This window comes from Bos indicus x Bos taurus, chromosome 7 (genome assembly GCF_003369695.1).
Source record: "Bos indicus x Bos taurus breed Angus x Brahman F1 hybrid chromosome 7, Bos_hybrid_MaternalHap_v2.0, whole genome shotgun sequence".
NCBI classification, from domain to species: Eukaryota; Metazoa; Chordata; class Mammalia; order Artiodactyla; family Bovidae; genus Bos; species Bos indicus x Bos taurus.
The window spans coordinates 90,876,170-90,892,008 of record NC_040082.1 but is presented as its reverse complement, the minus strand read 5'-3'; the positions used below and the strand labels follow the sequence as shown (position 1 = coordinate 90,892,008).

Genomic DNA, 15,839 nt, shown 5'->3' with positions numbered 1-15,839 from the left:
AATGTGAGTGATTATTATTACTCATGATGCAATAAGATTTGTATTTTAAGGTAGGACAAGAAAAAGTAAACAATTCTTTGTTTGGACCCCTTCCCTCCCTCTCTTGCTAATCTGTGTAACACATTAACCAGAGATCCTCAAAGATGGAAAGATAGGAACTCCTGCTCCACATTAAAGGTCTCTTTTCTTTTTCTAACATTTTATTTCTTTTTTCCCCATTTTTAAAAATTGAAAGATAATGCTTTACAATGTTGTGTTAGTTTCTGCTGTACAACGAAGTGAATCAGCCATGCATGCGCACTCAGTTGTGACCGACTCTGCGACACCCTGGCCTGTAGCCCGCCAGGCTCCTCTGTCCCTGGGATTTCCCAGGCAAGAATGGGTTACCATTTCCTTCTCCATGTTTTTTTTTTTTTTTTTTTTCTTTTTTCTAATGTTGACAATATATCTTCTTATAAGAACAGTGTTCTTTCCCAGCTCTGTAGGGGTCATGATGATCTGCTGCTCACTCTGTACTTGCTTACCTGAACTATGTATCCTTAGTGAAGTTTATGTAAATATCAGTATGTCATTTTGATGTATGATCGTTTGTCTCAAGGAGGTCCAGAAGCCATGCTTCCACCGTACAGGGCGTGGGTTCAATCTCTGGTCAGGGAATCAGTGACGCAGCAGGCATGCATGCATAAATGAAATATATATGACTGTGCCTACTAACAGGCGGAACCGTTCTTAGAGCTTTCAGAAAATCTGCTTCCTGTTATAATCTTCAGTTTGGCTCAAAGAAAATTCCGTTTTTCTCTTCTTAACTTGATAGTTAATGTTCCCTGACACTCACTTTGTGTCCAGTCCAAACCTCCTTTTGGAGTCATCTCACCACCCACCCAGGGTCCAGCCATCAGATAGGCATCTCCAGCCCCTTAGGGGGCTTCCCAAGTGGCACTAGTGGTAAAGAATCTGCCTGCCAATGCAGGAGACTCAAGAGATATGGGTTCAATCCCTGGATCACAAATATCCCCTGGAGAAGGAAATGGCAATCCATTCCAGTATTCTTGCCTGGAAAAATTCCATGGACAGAGGAGCCTGGTAGGTTACAGTCCATGAGATTCAAAGAGTTGGACAGGACTGAGCGACTGAGCACAACACACAGCTGCTTAGACTCAACAGAGCTCAAATGGCCTCAGTTTATTTGCCCATGGCCTTGTCTACTTTCTCTTTGCTTCTCCTCTAAAACCCAGGGCTGAATCTCCAGCATCTCTCATCTGGATCATTTCCTGGAGATTCAGGCCTCCATATTCACACACACTCCTTACATCTCCCATCCTGGCCCCAGAGGAATCTTACTAAAATGCAACTATGACCACCTCCCTCCATTGCTCTAAATCCTTCTATGAATCCCCATTGCCTTTGATAAATTAGCCACTGTGACCTTATCAATCATTAACAATTTACAGCACCCCTAAATGGCAAGTAGTGTAATCAACATTACCAGACAGTTCAGGAGAGGAAGAGTTACACAGTTCTTCAGTGAATTCCCAAGGCTAATCTTTGCTATGTGTATAAAGTCCAGGCAGTCCTAGAACTATTAAGGAAATTGAATTTGTAATTTTAAAAGTCCCCTAAAATGGACTAGGTATCATCACGGTTCATAAGTTGTTTAGCTACAAGTTCATTTCAGTAGCAGGACCTAACAAGTATTTGAGGACAAAATCTCCTGTGTTTAAAAAACATATTTTTTTTTTTACCATGCTAATAAAAATATTAATTTGTTTGGGAAAAAAATAATTGAAAAAAATTAAACTCCCAAAGAAGAAATCTCCAGGCCCGGGTGAAAAACTCTATGAAGGTTCAAAGAAGAATTAACACCACTTTTACATAATCTCCCTGTGTGGAAACGGCAACCCATTCCAGAATTCTTGCCTGGAGAGTCCCATGGACCTGGAACCTGGCAGGCTACAGTCTACGGGGTCGCAAAGAGTCGGACACTGAAGCGACTTAGCATACGTGCATGCATGCATTACATAATCTCTTCCAGAAAATTGAAGAAGGAACACTTCCCAATTCATTTTATGAAGCTACCGTCACCCTGATACCAAAACCAGATAAGGGGAGTACAAATAAACAAAAGTACAGAACATCCCTCATGAATCCAGACCCCAAAAAAATCTTTAAAAAAAATGTTAATAAATAGAATTCAGCAATATATAAAAAGAAGTATTCATCATGAGAAAGTGGAGTTTATCCCAGGGTTGCAGGGCTGTTTCCATATTCCAAATTCAATGAGTGTTTTCCACTGTATTAAAGAGACTGTGGTAGGTGAAACAGTGGTTCCCTAAAGATCTCAATGTCCAAATTCCCAAGGCCTAGGAATATTTAGGTTACATGGCAAAGGGAATTTAAGTTTTCAGATGGAATTACAGTTTCTAATCGAATTAAAATAAGGAGACGTTAAAATAAAGTAATAATCATTAAAACAAGGAGATGATCCCAGATTATCTACTGAGTCCAACATAATAACAGGCATCCTTAAATGTGAAAGAGAGTCAGGGAAAGGTGACTATGGAAGAAATTCAGATTGATATAACATGAGGTTTCTACCCACTATTGCTGGCTTTGTAGATGGAGGAAGGAATGGGGAAAGCTAGAAGCTGGAGAAAGCAAGGAAATAGATTCATTCTTTGAGGCTTCAGAAAGGAACACAGCCCTCAGGGACTTCCCTGGTGGGCCAGTGGTTAAGAATCCACCTTGCAATGCAGGCAATGTGGGTTCGATCCTTGGTCAGGGAACTAAGATCCCACATGCTGCAGAGCAACTAAGCCTGAGCGCCACAACTAGAGAGTTCATGCACTTCCCAACACAGCCAAATAAATAAATATTTAAAAGAAAAAAAGAATAAGGAACATAGTCCTGCCAACACCCTGATTTTATTTTCATGAGAACCACATAGGACTCCTGACCTACAAAGCTGTAAGATAACACATTTGTGTTGTATTAAGTCTCTATATTTATGATAAGTTATTACAGCGACCACAGAAAACTAATACACAAGCTAAAGAAGACATGTCACAAGAGTGTATCTATTCATGAAAAAAAAAAAAAGCATTTGATAGAATTCAACACCCACTCATAATAAAAACTCTCAGCAAACCAGGAACAGAGAGAAACTACATCAACTTGATGAAGAACATGGACAAAACTTCAGGTAACTTTGTACTTCACGATAAAAGATTTAACACTTTTCCTATTGAGACTGGGGACAAGGAAAGGCGTCCACCCTCACCATTCTTCAACAGAGTCCTGAAAGTGCTAGCCATTACAATAAGACAAGAAAAAGAAATAAAAGGCATATAAATTGAAAATTAACCCTATTTGCAAATGACATGACCTGTGTACAAAATTTCAAGAAATCTCCCAAACATGCCCCTAGAACTAAGGAGTGAGTTAATTCAGAAAGGTTATAGGATAAGAGATCAACACACAAAAATCAATGGCATGTTTGTATGCTAATAATGAGTGTATGAAAACTGGAATTGAAAATACAATATTACTTATAATGTTTTGAAATAGAAAGAAAAAAAGAAATGCTTAGATGTAAATCTAACCAAACAGATACAGGACTTGGATACTGAATACTATACAACACTGATGAAAGAAATCGAAGATTTAAATAAATGAAAAGAATCTGAAACTAACATAATATTATTATACTTCAATAAGAAACAAGGGAAGGAGGGAGGGAGGAAGGAAGGGAAAAAGGGAAGGACCATTTCTATGGGTTGGAAGACTCAACACAGTATGCAAAAGTTATCAAGTTTTGGAACTTCCCTGGCTGTCAGTTGGTTAAGACTACACATTCTAATGCAGAGGGGTGTGGGTTCCATACCTGGTCAGGGACCTAAGATCCCACTTGTGGCACTGCCTAAAATTAAAAAAAAAAAGCCTAATCTCCCCCAACTGATACACAGATTTAGTGCTATTCCTGTCAAAATCTCTGCAAGATTTTTGGGTAAATACATCCAGATTTTTCTAATGTCCAGGCAGCCTAACAGGCCTCCTGGACATTGTGTCACTGTCTAGTCTCATTCCCTCACAGCTCTGGCACCAGATTCCTTTCTCTCCCTTCCAGGTCTTTGCTTAGGCAAGTGCCCCTGTTGATGCCCCCTACACCACACCAGCAGCCCCCTCCTCTGTTCCCTGACTCCAACCAGGCCTCCCTGACTCCCTGACTCCTTGCAGGGTCAGAGAGACCGGGATTTCCCTAGAGTCTCTGGACCTGCCCGGCCCAGCCCCCGCCCAGGGCTGGCAGGGGAGGGAGCTCTGGAGCTGACAGAGAGAGGAAATTCCCCTGGAACCTGTTTCTCAGCTTCCTGGCTCAGCTGGAGCACCCGCTGGAGGGAGAGGCCAGGCCGGGCCAAGGACCCTGGCCCGTCATGGCCTTGGCCCTGAGCCCGCCCCGGGTCCCCAAGCCCAAGAGCGCCCTGCCCCTGCACTACTATGAGAGCTTCCTGGAGAAGAAGGGACCCCGAGATCGGGTAAGACAGGCTGGGGAGCTGGCACTGCTGGGTGGCCCCTGGGCAGGTGCGGCACCTCTCTGAACCTAGACCTCCCCAGCCTGCTGAGGAGGATGAGGTGGGTGCTGGTTGGGGCAAGGCATAGACTGGGGGCTGGGAAAGGTTCTGTCTGTCTGTCTGTCTGTCTCTGATCTAAGCTCTTTCTCTTTCTGTCTCTCCCCGCTTGGACTGGTCTCTTTCTGAATCTCAGATATAAACAGGAATAGGGACTTTCTCAAGGAAATGGCGGTGGGGGCGGGGAGGGGGGTGTCTTCTGACACCACTCCCTACCCCCCATCCCTCCTCCCCCAGCCCTGAACTAACTCTGTGAACCTTAGCCACAGGGGTCAAGGTCCATACAGATTGCAGGTGGGGACAGTGAGAGGTACTGGGGGCTGTTGCCAGTCAGGGGCCCAATGAGTGTGTGTGTGTCCTTCTCAGAATAAAGCTCAACTCCTCCATTCCGCTAAGGCCCACCCTCATCCGCCACTAGAACCCAAACCAAGCACCCTTTTCCCTGCCTTTGCCCTGGAAGTTTCCTCCTTTCCTTCTACCTTCATGCATTCAAATCCTCCCCAGCCTAGAAAGCACCAGAGGCAGGAGATCTCAGGGGTTAAGAAAGAGGTTTATTTATCTGTGAACACACCTCAAAGCATGTGGGGGATCTTGGTTCCCCAACCAGGGATCAAATCCACCCCCCCTGCAGTGGAAGTCAAGAGTCTTAACCACTGGACTTTCAGGGAAGTCCTAGGCAGGTACCATAATTATCTACTATTTTATAGTAGAGGCACGAAGAGCTTAAACAGCATTCAGGGGGTGACACATAGCTGGTGTATGACAAAGCAGATGAGTTTGTCCACTTACTGCTTTCTTCCCAGTGCCTGGCACACAGTAGTTCTTCAGTAAATGATAGTTAAATGTATGTGTGTATCTAGGATGTATCTATAGATGGACAGATGGGTGAATGGGTGGACAGACAGGTGCTGCTGCTGCTGCTGCTAAGTCACTTCAATAGTGTCTGACTCTGTGCGACCCCATAGATGGCAGCCCACAAGGCTCCTCTGTCCCTGGGATTCTCCAGGCAAGAATACTGGAGTGGGTTGCCATTTCCTTCTCCAACGCATGAAAGTTAAAAGTGAAAGTGAAGTCGTTAAGTCGTGTCTAACTCTGTGCGACCCCATAGACGGCAGCCCACCAGGCTCCTCCATCCCTGGGATTTTCCAGGCAAGAGTACTGGAGTGGGGTGCCATGTCCATCTCCAGAACCGACAGGTGAAAGGATGCATAAGCACAAATATACTTGGGAGACACTGCAGGTTTGGTGCTGGATCACCACAATAAAGCAAATATTGCGATAAAGTGAGCCATATGAATTTTTTTTCATTTCCCAGTGCTTTATAAAAGTTATGTTGACACTAGTCTGTATCCTGTTGTATGTAATAGCACTATATCTTTTTAAAAATCAGCTCATAATCATCTGCTTTCTTTTTAATTAATTATTTATTTTTGGCTGTGCTGGGTCTTTGTCGCTGTTCGAGGGCTTTCTCTAGTTAAAGTCAGGGGAGGCTACTCTGTAGTTGCGGTGCATGGACTTCTCATTGTAGTGGCTTCTCTTTTGGCAGACCATGGGCTCCAGGGCATGTGAAATAGCACTGTATCCTAAAAAGACAATGTACATAACTTAATTTAAAAATAATGCTTTTGGAAAAATGACACCAGTAGATACTTCTTTGACTCAGAATAGCCACAGATGTTTAATTTGTTTAAAAACAAAACCCCACAATATCTGTGAAGTGCAATAAAATGAAGCATGCCTGTACACAGGTGGATGGGTGAGGACATAAGTGGATAAAAGAATGGATGGATGGCTGAATCAATAGGTGGCTCGATGGATAGATGATCACTGTCAATATAAGAGCTATCCTCATTGTGAAAGTGTTAGTCACTCAGTCATGTCCAACTATTTGCGACTCCATGGACTGTAGCCCACCAGGCTTCTCTGTCCAAATACTAGAATGGGTAGCCATTCCCTTCTCCAGGGGATCTTCCCAACCCAGGGATTGAGCCCCCATTGGTCTCCTGCATTGTAGGCAGATTCTTAACCATCTGAGCCACCGGGGAAGCCCTTTCTGCTGCTGCTGCTAAGTCGCTTCAGTCGTGTCCAACTCTGTGCGACCCCATAGATGGCAGCCCACCAGGCTCTGCTGTCCCTGGGATTCTCCAGGCAAGAACACTGGAGTGGGTTGCCATTTCCTTCTCCAATGCATGAAAGTAAAAAGTGAAAGTGAAGTCGCTCAGTCGTGTCTGACTCCTAGCAACCCCATGGACTACAGCCTACCAGGCTCCTCCGTCCATGGGATTTTCCAGGCAAGAGTACTGGAGTGGGGTGCCATTGCCTTCTCTGAGGGAAGCCCTTACGGACTCATTAATTTACTTCCTCTTTCAGGAAGTCTTCCCCAATTTAGCAATTTGAAGTCCTCTCTCCTCTGCAATCTCTTGGCCCAGGGTCTGTCTCTACCTGAGGGTGCTAATTTCTCTTCTCTGAAAGATTTTAGTGCCTCTGCTTTCTCTGTGGGCTGCCCTGGTGGCTGTAGGTGATGAAGGAAACCATGTAAAGATCTGGGAGAAGCATGTTTTGGCAAAGAGGCCAGAAGGTGCAAAGGTCCTGAGATAGAGAAGGATGGAGGTGCCCAGCTCTGCCACCTCACCTCCCTCTCTTTCTCCACCTCTGGTCCACAGGATTACAAGAAGTTCTGGGCAGGCCTTCAGGGCCTGACTCTGTATTTCTACAATAGCAATCGGGACACTAAGGTAAGGATGGAAATGAAGCCTCAAGAATTGGCCTGCCCTTGACCCTAGGACCTAACAGAGGGTGTGGACAGGATGTCCTAGCTGGGGGGGATGAGGCACTCAAACTCTGTCTTCTGTGCTCCCAGCATGTGGAAAAGCTAGATCTAGGAGGCTTTGTGAAGCTCACAGATGAGGCTCCCTGGGGAAACTCCCATGACCCTAGCACCCACTTCTGCTTGGTCCTTCGGAACCAGGAGATCAAGTTCAAGGTAAGTCTCTTAAGGGTGGCTGGTGGGAGACCCTTCCTCCATGTCACACCCACCATTAACACATACCAACACAAAGTCACACAGAATTTATCACTGGGTTTGTATCACTAGGCAAATCATTAACCTCTCTGGGCCTCAGTTTCTACAAGTGAAAAATGAGATAATATGTGTAAAATCCCCAGAACACAATCTGATCCACAAGGACCGCAACTGCCATCATTCAATCTTCAGCTAACATTATTGAGCACCTATTGTGTTCCAGACACTCTTCTTAGTCACAGCAGTGACTAACACAATTTAAAATTCCTGTGCTAAGAACTAATTTGTGTCCGACTCATTGTGAACCGCATGGACTGCAGCACGCCAGGCCTCCCTGTCCAACTCCCAGAGCTTGCTCAAACTCATGTCCATAGAATCAGTGATGACATCCAACCATCTCGTCCTCTGTCATCCCCTTCTCCTGCTGTCAGTCTTTCCCAGCATCAGGGTCTTTTCCAGTGAGTCAGTTCTTCACATCAGGTGGCCAAAGTTTTGGAGCTTCAGCTTCAGCATCAGCCCTTTCAGTGAATATTCAGGGCTGGTTTCCTTCAGGATTGACTGGTTTGATCTCCTTGCAGTCCAAGGGACTCTCAAAAGTCTTCTCCAGCACCATAATTCAAAAGCATCAATTTTTCAGCTCTCAGCCTTCTTTATGGTCCAACTCTCACATCTGTACATGATTACTGGAAAAATCATAGCTTTGATTATATGGACTTTTGTCAGCATAGTGATGTCTCTGCTTTTTAATATGCTAACACCATACACAAAAATAAACTAAAAATGGATTAAACACCTAAATCTAAGACTATGTACTATAAAACTCCTAGAGGAAAACATAGAACACTCTTTGACATAAATTGCAGCAGTATCTTTTTGGATCCAGCTCCTAGAGTGAAGGAAATAAAAACAAAAATAAACAAATGGGACCTAATTAAACTTAAAAGGTTTTTCACAGCAAAAGAAACCATTAAAAAACCAAAAGACACCTATAGAATGGGAGAAAATATTTGCAAACAATATGACCAACATAGGATTGATCTCCCAAATATACATACAGCTCAATATCAAAAAAACAATCAACTCAAACAAAAAATGGAATATCTAAATAGACATCTCTCCAAAGACATACAAATGGCCAAGAGACACGTGAAAAGATGTTCAACATCGCTAACTATTCAGTTCAGTTCAGTCTGTCAGTCGTGTCTGACTCTTTGCAACCCCATGAATCGCAGCACGTCAGGCCTCCCTGTCCATCACCAACTCCCAGAGTTTACCCAAACTCATGTCCATCGAGTCAGTGATGCCATCCAGCCATCTCATCCTCTGTCGTCCCCTTCTCCTCCTGCCCCCAATCCCTCCCAGCATCAGAGTCTTTTCCAATGAGTCAACTCTTCGCATGAGGTGGCCAAAGTACTGGAGTTTCAGCTTTAGCATCAGTCCTTCCAATGAACATCCAGGGCTGACCTCCTTTAGGATGGCCTGGTTGGATCTTCTTGCAGTCCAAGGGACTCTCAAGAGTCTTCTCCAACACCACAGTTCAAAAGCATCAATTGTTTCGTGCTCAGCTTTCTTCACATTCCAACTCTCACATCCATACATGACCGCTGGAAAAACCATAGCCTTGACTAGACGGACCTTTGTTGGCAAAGTAATGTCTCTGCTTTTGAATATGCTATCTAGGTTGGTCATAACTTTCCTTCCAAGGAGTAAGCGTCTTTTAATTTCATGGCTGCAGTCACCATCTGTAGTGATTTTGGAGCCCAGAAAAATAAAGTCTGACACTGTTTCCACTGTTTCCCCATCTATTTCCCATGAAGTGGTGGGACCGGATGCCATGATCTTCGTTTTCTGAATGTTGAGCCTTAAGCCAACTTTTTCACTCTCCACTTTCACTTTCATCAAGAGGCTTTTTAGTTCCTCTTCACTTTCTGCCATAAGGGTGGTATCATCTGCATATCTGAGGTTATTGATATTTCTCCCGGCAATCTTGATTCCAGCTTGTGTTTCTTCCAGTCCAGCGTTTCTCATGATGTACTCTGCATATAAGTTAAATAAGCAGGGTGACAATATACAGCCTTGACGAACTCCTTTTCCTATTTGGAACCAGTCTGTTGTTCCATGTCCAGTTCTAACTGTTGCTTCCTGACCTGCATACGGATTTCTCAAGAGGCAGATCAGGTGGTCTGGTATTCCCATCTCTTTCAGAATTTTCCACAGTTGATTGTGATCCACACAGTCAAAGGCTTTGGCATAGTCAATAAAGCAGAAATAGATGTTTTTCTGGAACTCTCTTGCTTTTTCTATGATCCAGCGGATGTTGGCAATTTGATCTCTGGTTCCTCTGCCTTTTCTAAAACCAGCTTGAACATCAGGAAGTTCACGGTTCACGTATTGCTGAAGTCTGGCTTGGAGAATTTTGAGCATTACTTTACTAGCATGTGAGATGAGTGCAATTGTGCGGTAGTTTGAGCATTCTTTGGCATTGCCTTTCTTTGGGATTGGAATGAAAACTGACCTTTTCCAGTCCTGTGGCCACTGCTGAGTTTTCCAAATTTGCTGGCATATTGAGTGCAGCACTTTCACAGCATCATCTTTCACGATTTGGAATAGCTCAACTGGAATTCCATCACCTCCACTAGCTTTGTTCATAGTGATGCTTTCTAAGGCCCACTTGACTTCACATTCCAAGATGTCTGGCTCTAGGTCAGTGATCACACCATCGTGATTATCTGGGTCATGAAGATCTTTTTTGTACAGTTCTTCTGTGTATTCTTGCCATCTCTTCTTAATATCTTCTGCTTCTGTTAGGTCCATACCATTTCTGTCCTTTATCAAGCTCATCTTTGCATGAAATGTTCCTTTGGTATCTCTGATTTTCTTGGAGATCCCTAGTCTTTCCCATTCTGTTGTTTTCCTTTATTTCTTTGCATTGATTGCTGAAGAAGGCTTTCTTATCTCTTCTTGCTATTCTTTGGAACTCTGCATTCAGATGTTTATATCTTTCCTTTTCTCCTTTGCTTTTCACTTCTCTTCTTTTCACAGCTATTTGTAAGGCCTCCCCAGACAGCCATTTTGCTTTTTTGCATTTCTTTTCTATGGGAATGGTCTTGATCCCAGTCTCCTGTACAGTGTCACGAACCTCATTCCATAATTCATCAGGCACTCTATCTATCAGATCTAGGCCCTTAAATCTATAGGTCTTCTTATTGAAGACCTGAAGGAGGTGAGGAAGCCAGCAGTGTAGAGATCTGAGAAACAACTTCAGCAGTACAAACAGCATGTGCAAAGGCTCTGAGGCTGAACTATGCCTGGCATGTTGGAGGAACAGTGAGAAAGCCACTGTGGCTGGAGCAGAGTAAGAAAGGAGGAAAGCTGGAGGGCATGAGGGCAGGGAGGGGATGGGACAGGTTGTGTAAGACCTGTGGGCCACAAGGAGGGCCTGGGTTTTAACCCTGAGGGAGGTAGAAATCAAGGGAGGGTTTCACACATAGGAGAGGTATGATCTATGTGTGTTTTTTTTTTTTGAAATGTGGATGTGAACTGCCCTGGTGGTCCAGTGGCTCAGAATCCACCTGCCAATGCAGGTGACATGGTCCAGGAAGATTCCACCTGCTGTGGAGCAACGGTATGCGCCACAACTACTGAGCCCAAGTGCCACAACTACTGAAGCCCATTTGTCCTAGAGCCCATGATCTGTGACAAGAGAAGCCACTGCAACAAGAAGCCTGCAAACTGCAACTAGAGAAAGCCTGCGTGCAGCAATGAAAACCCAGCACAGCCAAAAATAAATTAATTATATTAAAAATAGTTGATGTAATAACATTAAAGAATAGTACCCCCATATTACTAAGGACTTATATTCAGACATCATTCTAAATTAACCTGTTCTAACATTTAATTTTCATTAAACAACCCTCAGACACAGGGATGCTTATTCCTTACTCCCATTTCACAGATGGGTAGACCAAGGCTCATCAGCCAGGCATACTTTTTCTTTTGCTCCCCAGGTAGAGAGCCTGGAGTCTCGGGAGATGTGGAAAGGCTTCATCTTGACAGTAGTGGAGGTAAGAGTGGTTAACCCCGGCCCTTCTCTCTCTCCTTCCCCACTTGGCCTGTTCAGAAATCCTTTTTAAAATGTCCGTTCCCCAAACAAACCTCTCAACCTCCTCCTTAGTCTCAAACTGGCAGCCTCTGAACCAGGTGTAAACTATCTGCGTTTTGTTTTGCCAACAAAGTGCTATAAATTTAAAAGTCAGCTGCTGTCGTTTAAAAACCAGGAGTGTTAGAAAACAGCCCCGATTTCTATGTTACTCAATTGCTCCCCGTCTGGCCCTACAGGCTGTTGAGTTTGAGATCCTCCATGCTAGCATTTGCTCTGTCCGTCCCCCTCACGGAAGTCCTCTTTAAGACCTCTCTGCCCCTGAGGTGTCAGGCGGCTCGGGAGCCCCGTCCAGACCTGGGTTCCATCCTGGCTACATCCGCACCTTTGCCTCAGTGTGCCCCCTGTGACACGGTCACAGGCGCCCATTTCCTGATCGCCCCAATCCCCGTTCAGCTCCGCGTCCCGTCCAACCTGACGCTGCTGCCAGGACACCTGTACATGATGTCCGAGGCCCTGGCCAAAGAGGAGGCCCGCCGTGTGCTCGAGATGCCGTCGTAAGCGCCCGTGGGTCTGCAGGATGGTGGCGGGCTGGAGAACATGGGGCCGCAGAGGGCAGTGAATGGGGTCTCCTGGCGTTGGGTCTTGGGTACATCCGGGCAGGGGTGGGGATTGGGTCCCCACAGTTGGGAGCCCGACTGGGTGTTTGGGGCGGTTCTGGGTTCCTGACCGCGGGTCTGGGTCTTCAGGGGCGGGTTTAGATGCCGGGGTGGCGGGTGTGGGGCTCTGAGTGTTGGCCTCCGTTCCCGGAGGGCAGGCATGGGCTTGCAGAGGCAGAGTCTGGGTCTGTGGGGGGGAGGGGGGGTGGTTAGGCAGGGTCTCCAGGGACCAGGTGACGGCTAGGTGAGCTTGGCTGGGTGCCCAGGGGCGGGGTTACGTTTGGAGGGCGTGGCTGTGTCTCTGGGGGCGGGGCCTGCACCTGTGAGTGACGCTGCTCGCCCCAGGTGCTTCCTGAAAGTGAGCCGACTGGAGGCGCAACTGCTCCTGGAGCGCTACCCTGAGTGCGGGAACCTACTGCTGCGGCCGAGCGGGGACGGCACGGACGGCGTGTCAGTCACAACGCTTCAGACGCTCAATGGGTGCGCATGCGCGGCTCCGGGTGGGCGGGGCGTCGGGTACAGGGGCGTGGTCGGGTAGCGGGGCGGTGTCACATTGTGGATGGGGCCTGGGAGGGCCCTCCTAGTGGAATCCCTCAGGGCTTGGTTCTCCCGGAGGACACTGCCAGGAGCAGGGTCTTTCTTGAAGGTGGAGTCTTTTGAGGGCCTAGTCCCACGCCGAGAGCCACGCCAGGATGTGGGGTGGTTAGGGTTAGGCCCTTCTTGGGGGCGGGGCCCGGGCGAGGGACGGGCCCTTCCTTGTCCTCAGCCAGGTCATGCACTCGCCCCCTATCCTGTCAGGACGCCGATGGTCAGGCACTACAAGGTGAAGCGCGAGGGCGCCAAATACGTAATCGACGTGGAGGAGCCGGTGAGCATTGGGCCGGGTCCGGGGAAGCGCAACGGCGTGGGCTGCACCCCTTCCACGCCGGCCCTGATAGCATCCCCTCTCTGACCCTAGTTCTCTTGCACCTCGCTCGAAGCAGTGGTCAACTATTTCGTGTCGTACTCTAATAAGGCGCTGGTGCCCTTCCTGCTGGATGAAGACTATGATAAAGTGATAGGTTGGTAGAACCTCAGGGAACTAGGTTGGAGGGAGGGCTCAGTCCACGCCTCTCCCGCCGCCTCCCCAACCCGGACACCCTTGGGTCAGCCCCCAGCTGCCGTGCCTCCTCCAGGCCGCCCTCTCTGTTCCAGGCTTCGTGGAGGCGGATAAAGAGAATGGCGAGAGTGTGTGGGTGGCGCCCTCGGCCCCCTCCACCTCCGGCCCAGGTGATGCCCCCTCCCCGCGGACGCCGCTGGGGCAGAGTGGGAAAGGACCTAGGACTCTCATGGCTCCACCTGTGCCCAGTCTTGTACCTAGAGTTGCAGGGACCCAGAAAGTACCCAGACCCTGTCCTCTACGTGCTTCCAGGTTATGGAGGGAATGGACAGGGCTGGGCGCACACACTCGCAATCCTGAGGGGTTGAACCTGAAGCTGGAAGGCGAGGGGTGGGGGAGTGCGGGGGTGGGGGCGCAACCTAGAGTTGGGGAGAAGAGGAGGATGGGCAGAGTCGGGGGGAAGTCTTCTTGGAAGAGTGGGTGTTTCCTAAAGTTCTCAAAGGATTTCATTAGGAAGAGATGGGAAATCAGGCTGGGAGGTGGTCCAGATTATGGAGCAAAAGGAAGAGATTGGAAAAGTGGAAAGGTCTGTGGGATGAGCAGTATGGTCTTCCCTGGGCTGGGCAGATGCTGAGGACCCTGCATGCATGACACATACACAAATGTATGTACAATGTACACAAATGTACATACACACACACATGCCACTCATGAACATAAACCTGTGTGTGTCCACCTGCATAATGAGAAGTTCCTATGTAGACAGTGGCTCCACCCATGCATAAACATGGGTGTCATACAGTTCCAGTCCCATATAGCACACATATATATACTTCAAGTCACAATCATGTGTGTACACACAAATTGCAGACATATCCACTCGTGAGCACAAATTCAGACCTTTACAGATACATGTGTGTATACACTAATACAGACAAATGCTGTAGCACGTACCTTAGCATCCATGAGGTGTCATGCATGCACAAGAGTATAAACCCTTTGCTTAGTCGCTCAGTCATGTTTGACTCTGACCCCATGGACTGTAGCCCACCAGGCTCCTCTGTCCATGGGGATTCTCCAGGCAAGAATACTGGAGTGGGTTGCCATGCCTTCTTCCAGGGATCTTCCCAACCCAGGGATTGAACCCAGGTCTCCCACATTGCAGGTGGATTCTTTACAGCCTGAGCTACCAGGGAAACCCTTTACTTACTTTCAACTTATGAAATTCACCCAGTGTCCATGCATTGCTACCTAGGGACACACATCCACAGACATAAACAGGCCCATGCCCAGACACACATGCATGGACACATAGGCCTGTATCCAGGTGTGCACACACACATCCCCACTGGTGTCTCTGTTCCACATGGGCCCCGACAGTGACCACAGTTTCCCACCAGGTCCTGCACCCCCCAAGGGTGGCCCTAAGCAGCTGCCTCCCACATCCATCACGCCTGCACCCAGTCTGGACAAGCTGCCTCCACTACCGGACCAGGATAACAACTATGTCATCCCCATTGGAGACACCCCAGCTGCCAGCTACATGAACGAGGATGGTGGGTAGGGGACCGGGGTGGCTAGAGCTGGCAAGAGGTAGCAAGCTGGTGACTGGATGTGACATACTACATCTTTGTCCACGCAGTGCCTTCCCCCAGTCAACTAGTTGTTCCAAAGCCCAGGCGGTTGGTCAAGCTACAGGCAAAGCTTCCAAAGCCACCTACTGTGCCCAAGTCAGGTATGGGAGGGGTCCCTCCTCCAAGCCCCTCCCCTGTCCAGCTGAGGGTGCGCCTCAGCCTTCATCTGTCTGTTCCTGCAGAGCCCAAAGGCCTCAACAGTGGCCCAGCCAAGAAGCTGGCAGCCAGCTCAGCACAGGCTTTCTCGCCCACCACAGGTAAGGGGTCAATGTAAGAGGGCTTTTCAAGTGGGGAACCCAGGTGGTCACACTCTGGAGCACTCTGTGCTTGGTTTAATGCTCTGCTGTGTCCATCTTGAAGTTCCTCATGGCCACTGAACACATTTTCATCTTACGCTGCAGTGATCCTGGGTGGATATAAGCAGGGAAAGCCTAGATTGGGGGTCTCTGGTGCCACTGGAGCCTCAGGTACCCTTACCCTCATTCTCAGGGCTGGCAGATGTGACAGCAGAACTGGAAGAGAAACTGCAGAAGAGGCGGGCACTGGAGTAGGCAGCTGAGCGCATGGCAGACCAGCGGGTCCATCTCCAAGCACCACACACCAGTCAGGCGGATCCCTCCTCCCAGAATTAAAGCTCAAGCAACCCCAGGAGCTGTGTTTGGCTTGGCTGGGTGGGTGGTGCGGGGTCTGTTAGATGACTGCCC

At 47.6% G+C, this 15,839-nt stretch overlaps 1 protein-coding gene across 2 annotated transcripts; it reads left to right on the top strand.

Annotated features, from left to right (window-relative positions):
• Positions 1–4,327: 4,327 nt before the first annotated feature.
• On the top strand, positions 4,328–15,783 carry STAP2 (signal transducing adaptor family member 2). Of its 2 annotated transcripts, XM_027547282.1 has the most exons (13): positions 4,328–4,529; positions 7,286–7,357; positions 7,483–7,605; positions 11,652–11,708; positions 12,200–12,300; positions 12,748–12,882; positions 13,201–13,270; positions 13,361–13,463; positions 13,597–13,671; positions 14,902–15,057; positions 15,144–15,236; positions 15,318–15,392; positions 15,625–15,783. In XM_027547282.1, exons 1-13 carry the CDS (start codon positions 4,428–4,430, stop codon positions 15,684–15,686), a joined length of 1,224 nt encoding a protein of 407 aa, XP_027403083.1. In that variant the 5' UTR covers positions 4,328–4,427; the 3' UTR covers positions 15,687–15,783. The 2 variants fall into 2 exon arrangements, with proteins under 2 accessions (XP_027403083.1, XP_027403084.1); XM_027547283.1 differs by lacking the exon at positions 13,597–13,671.
• Positions 15,784–15,839: the final 56 nt, after the last annotated feature.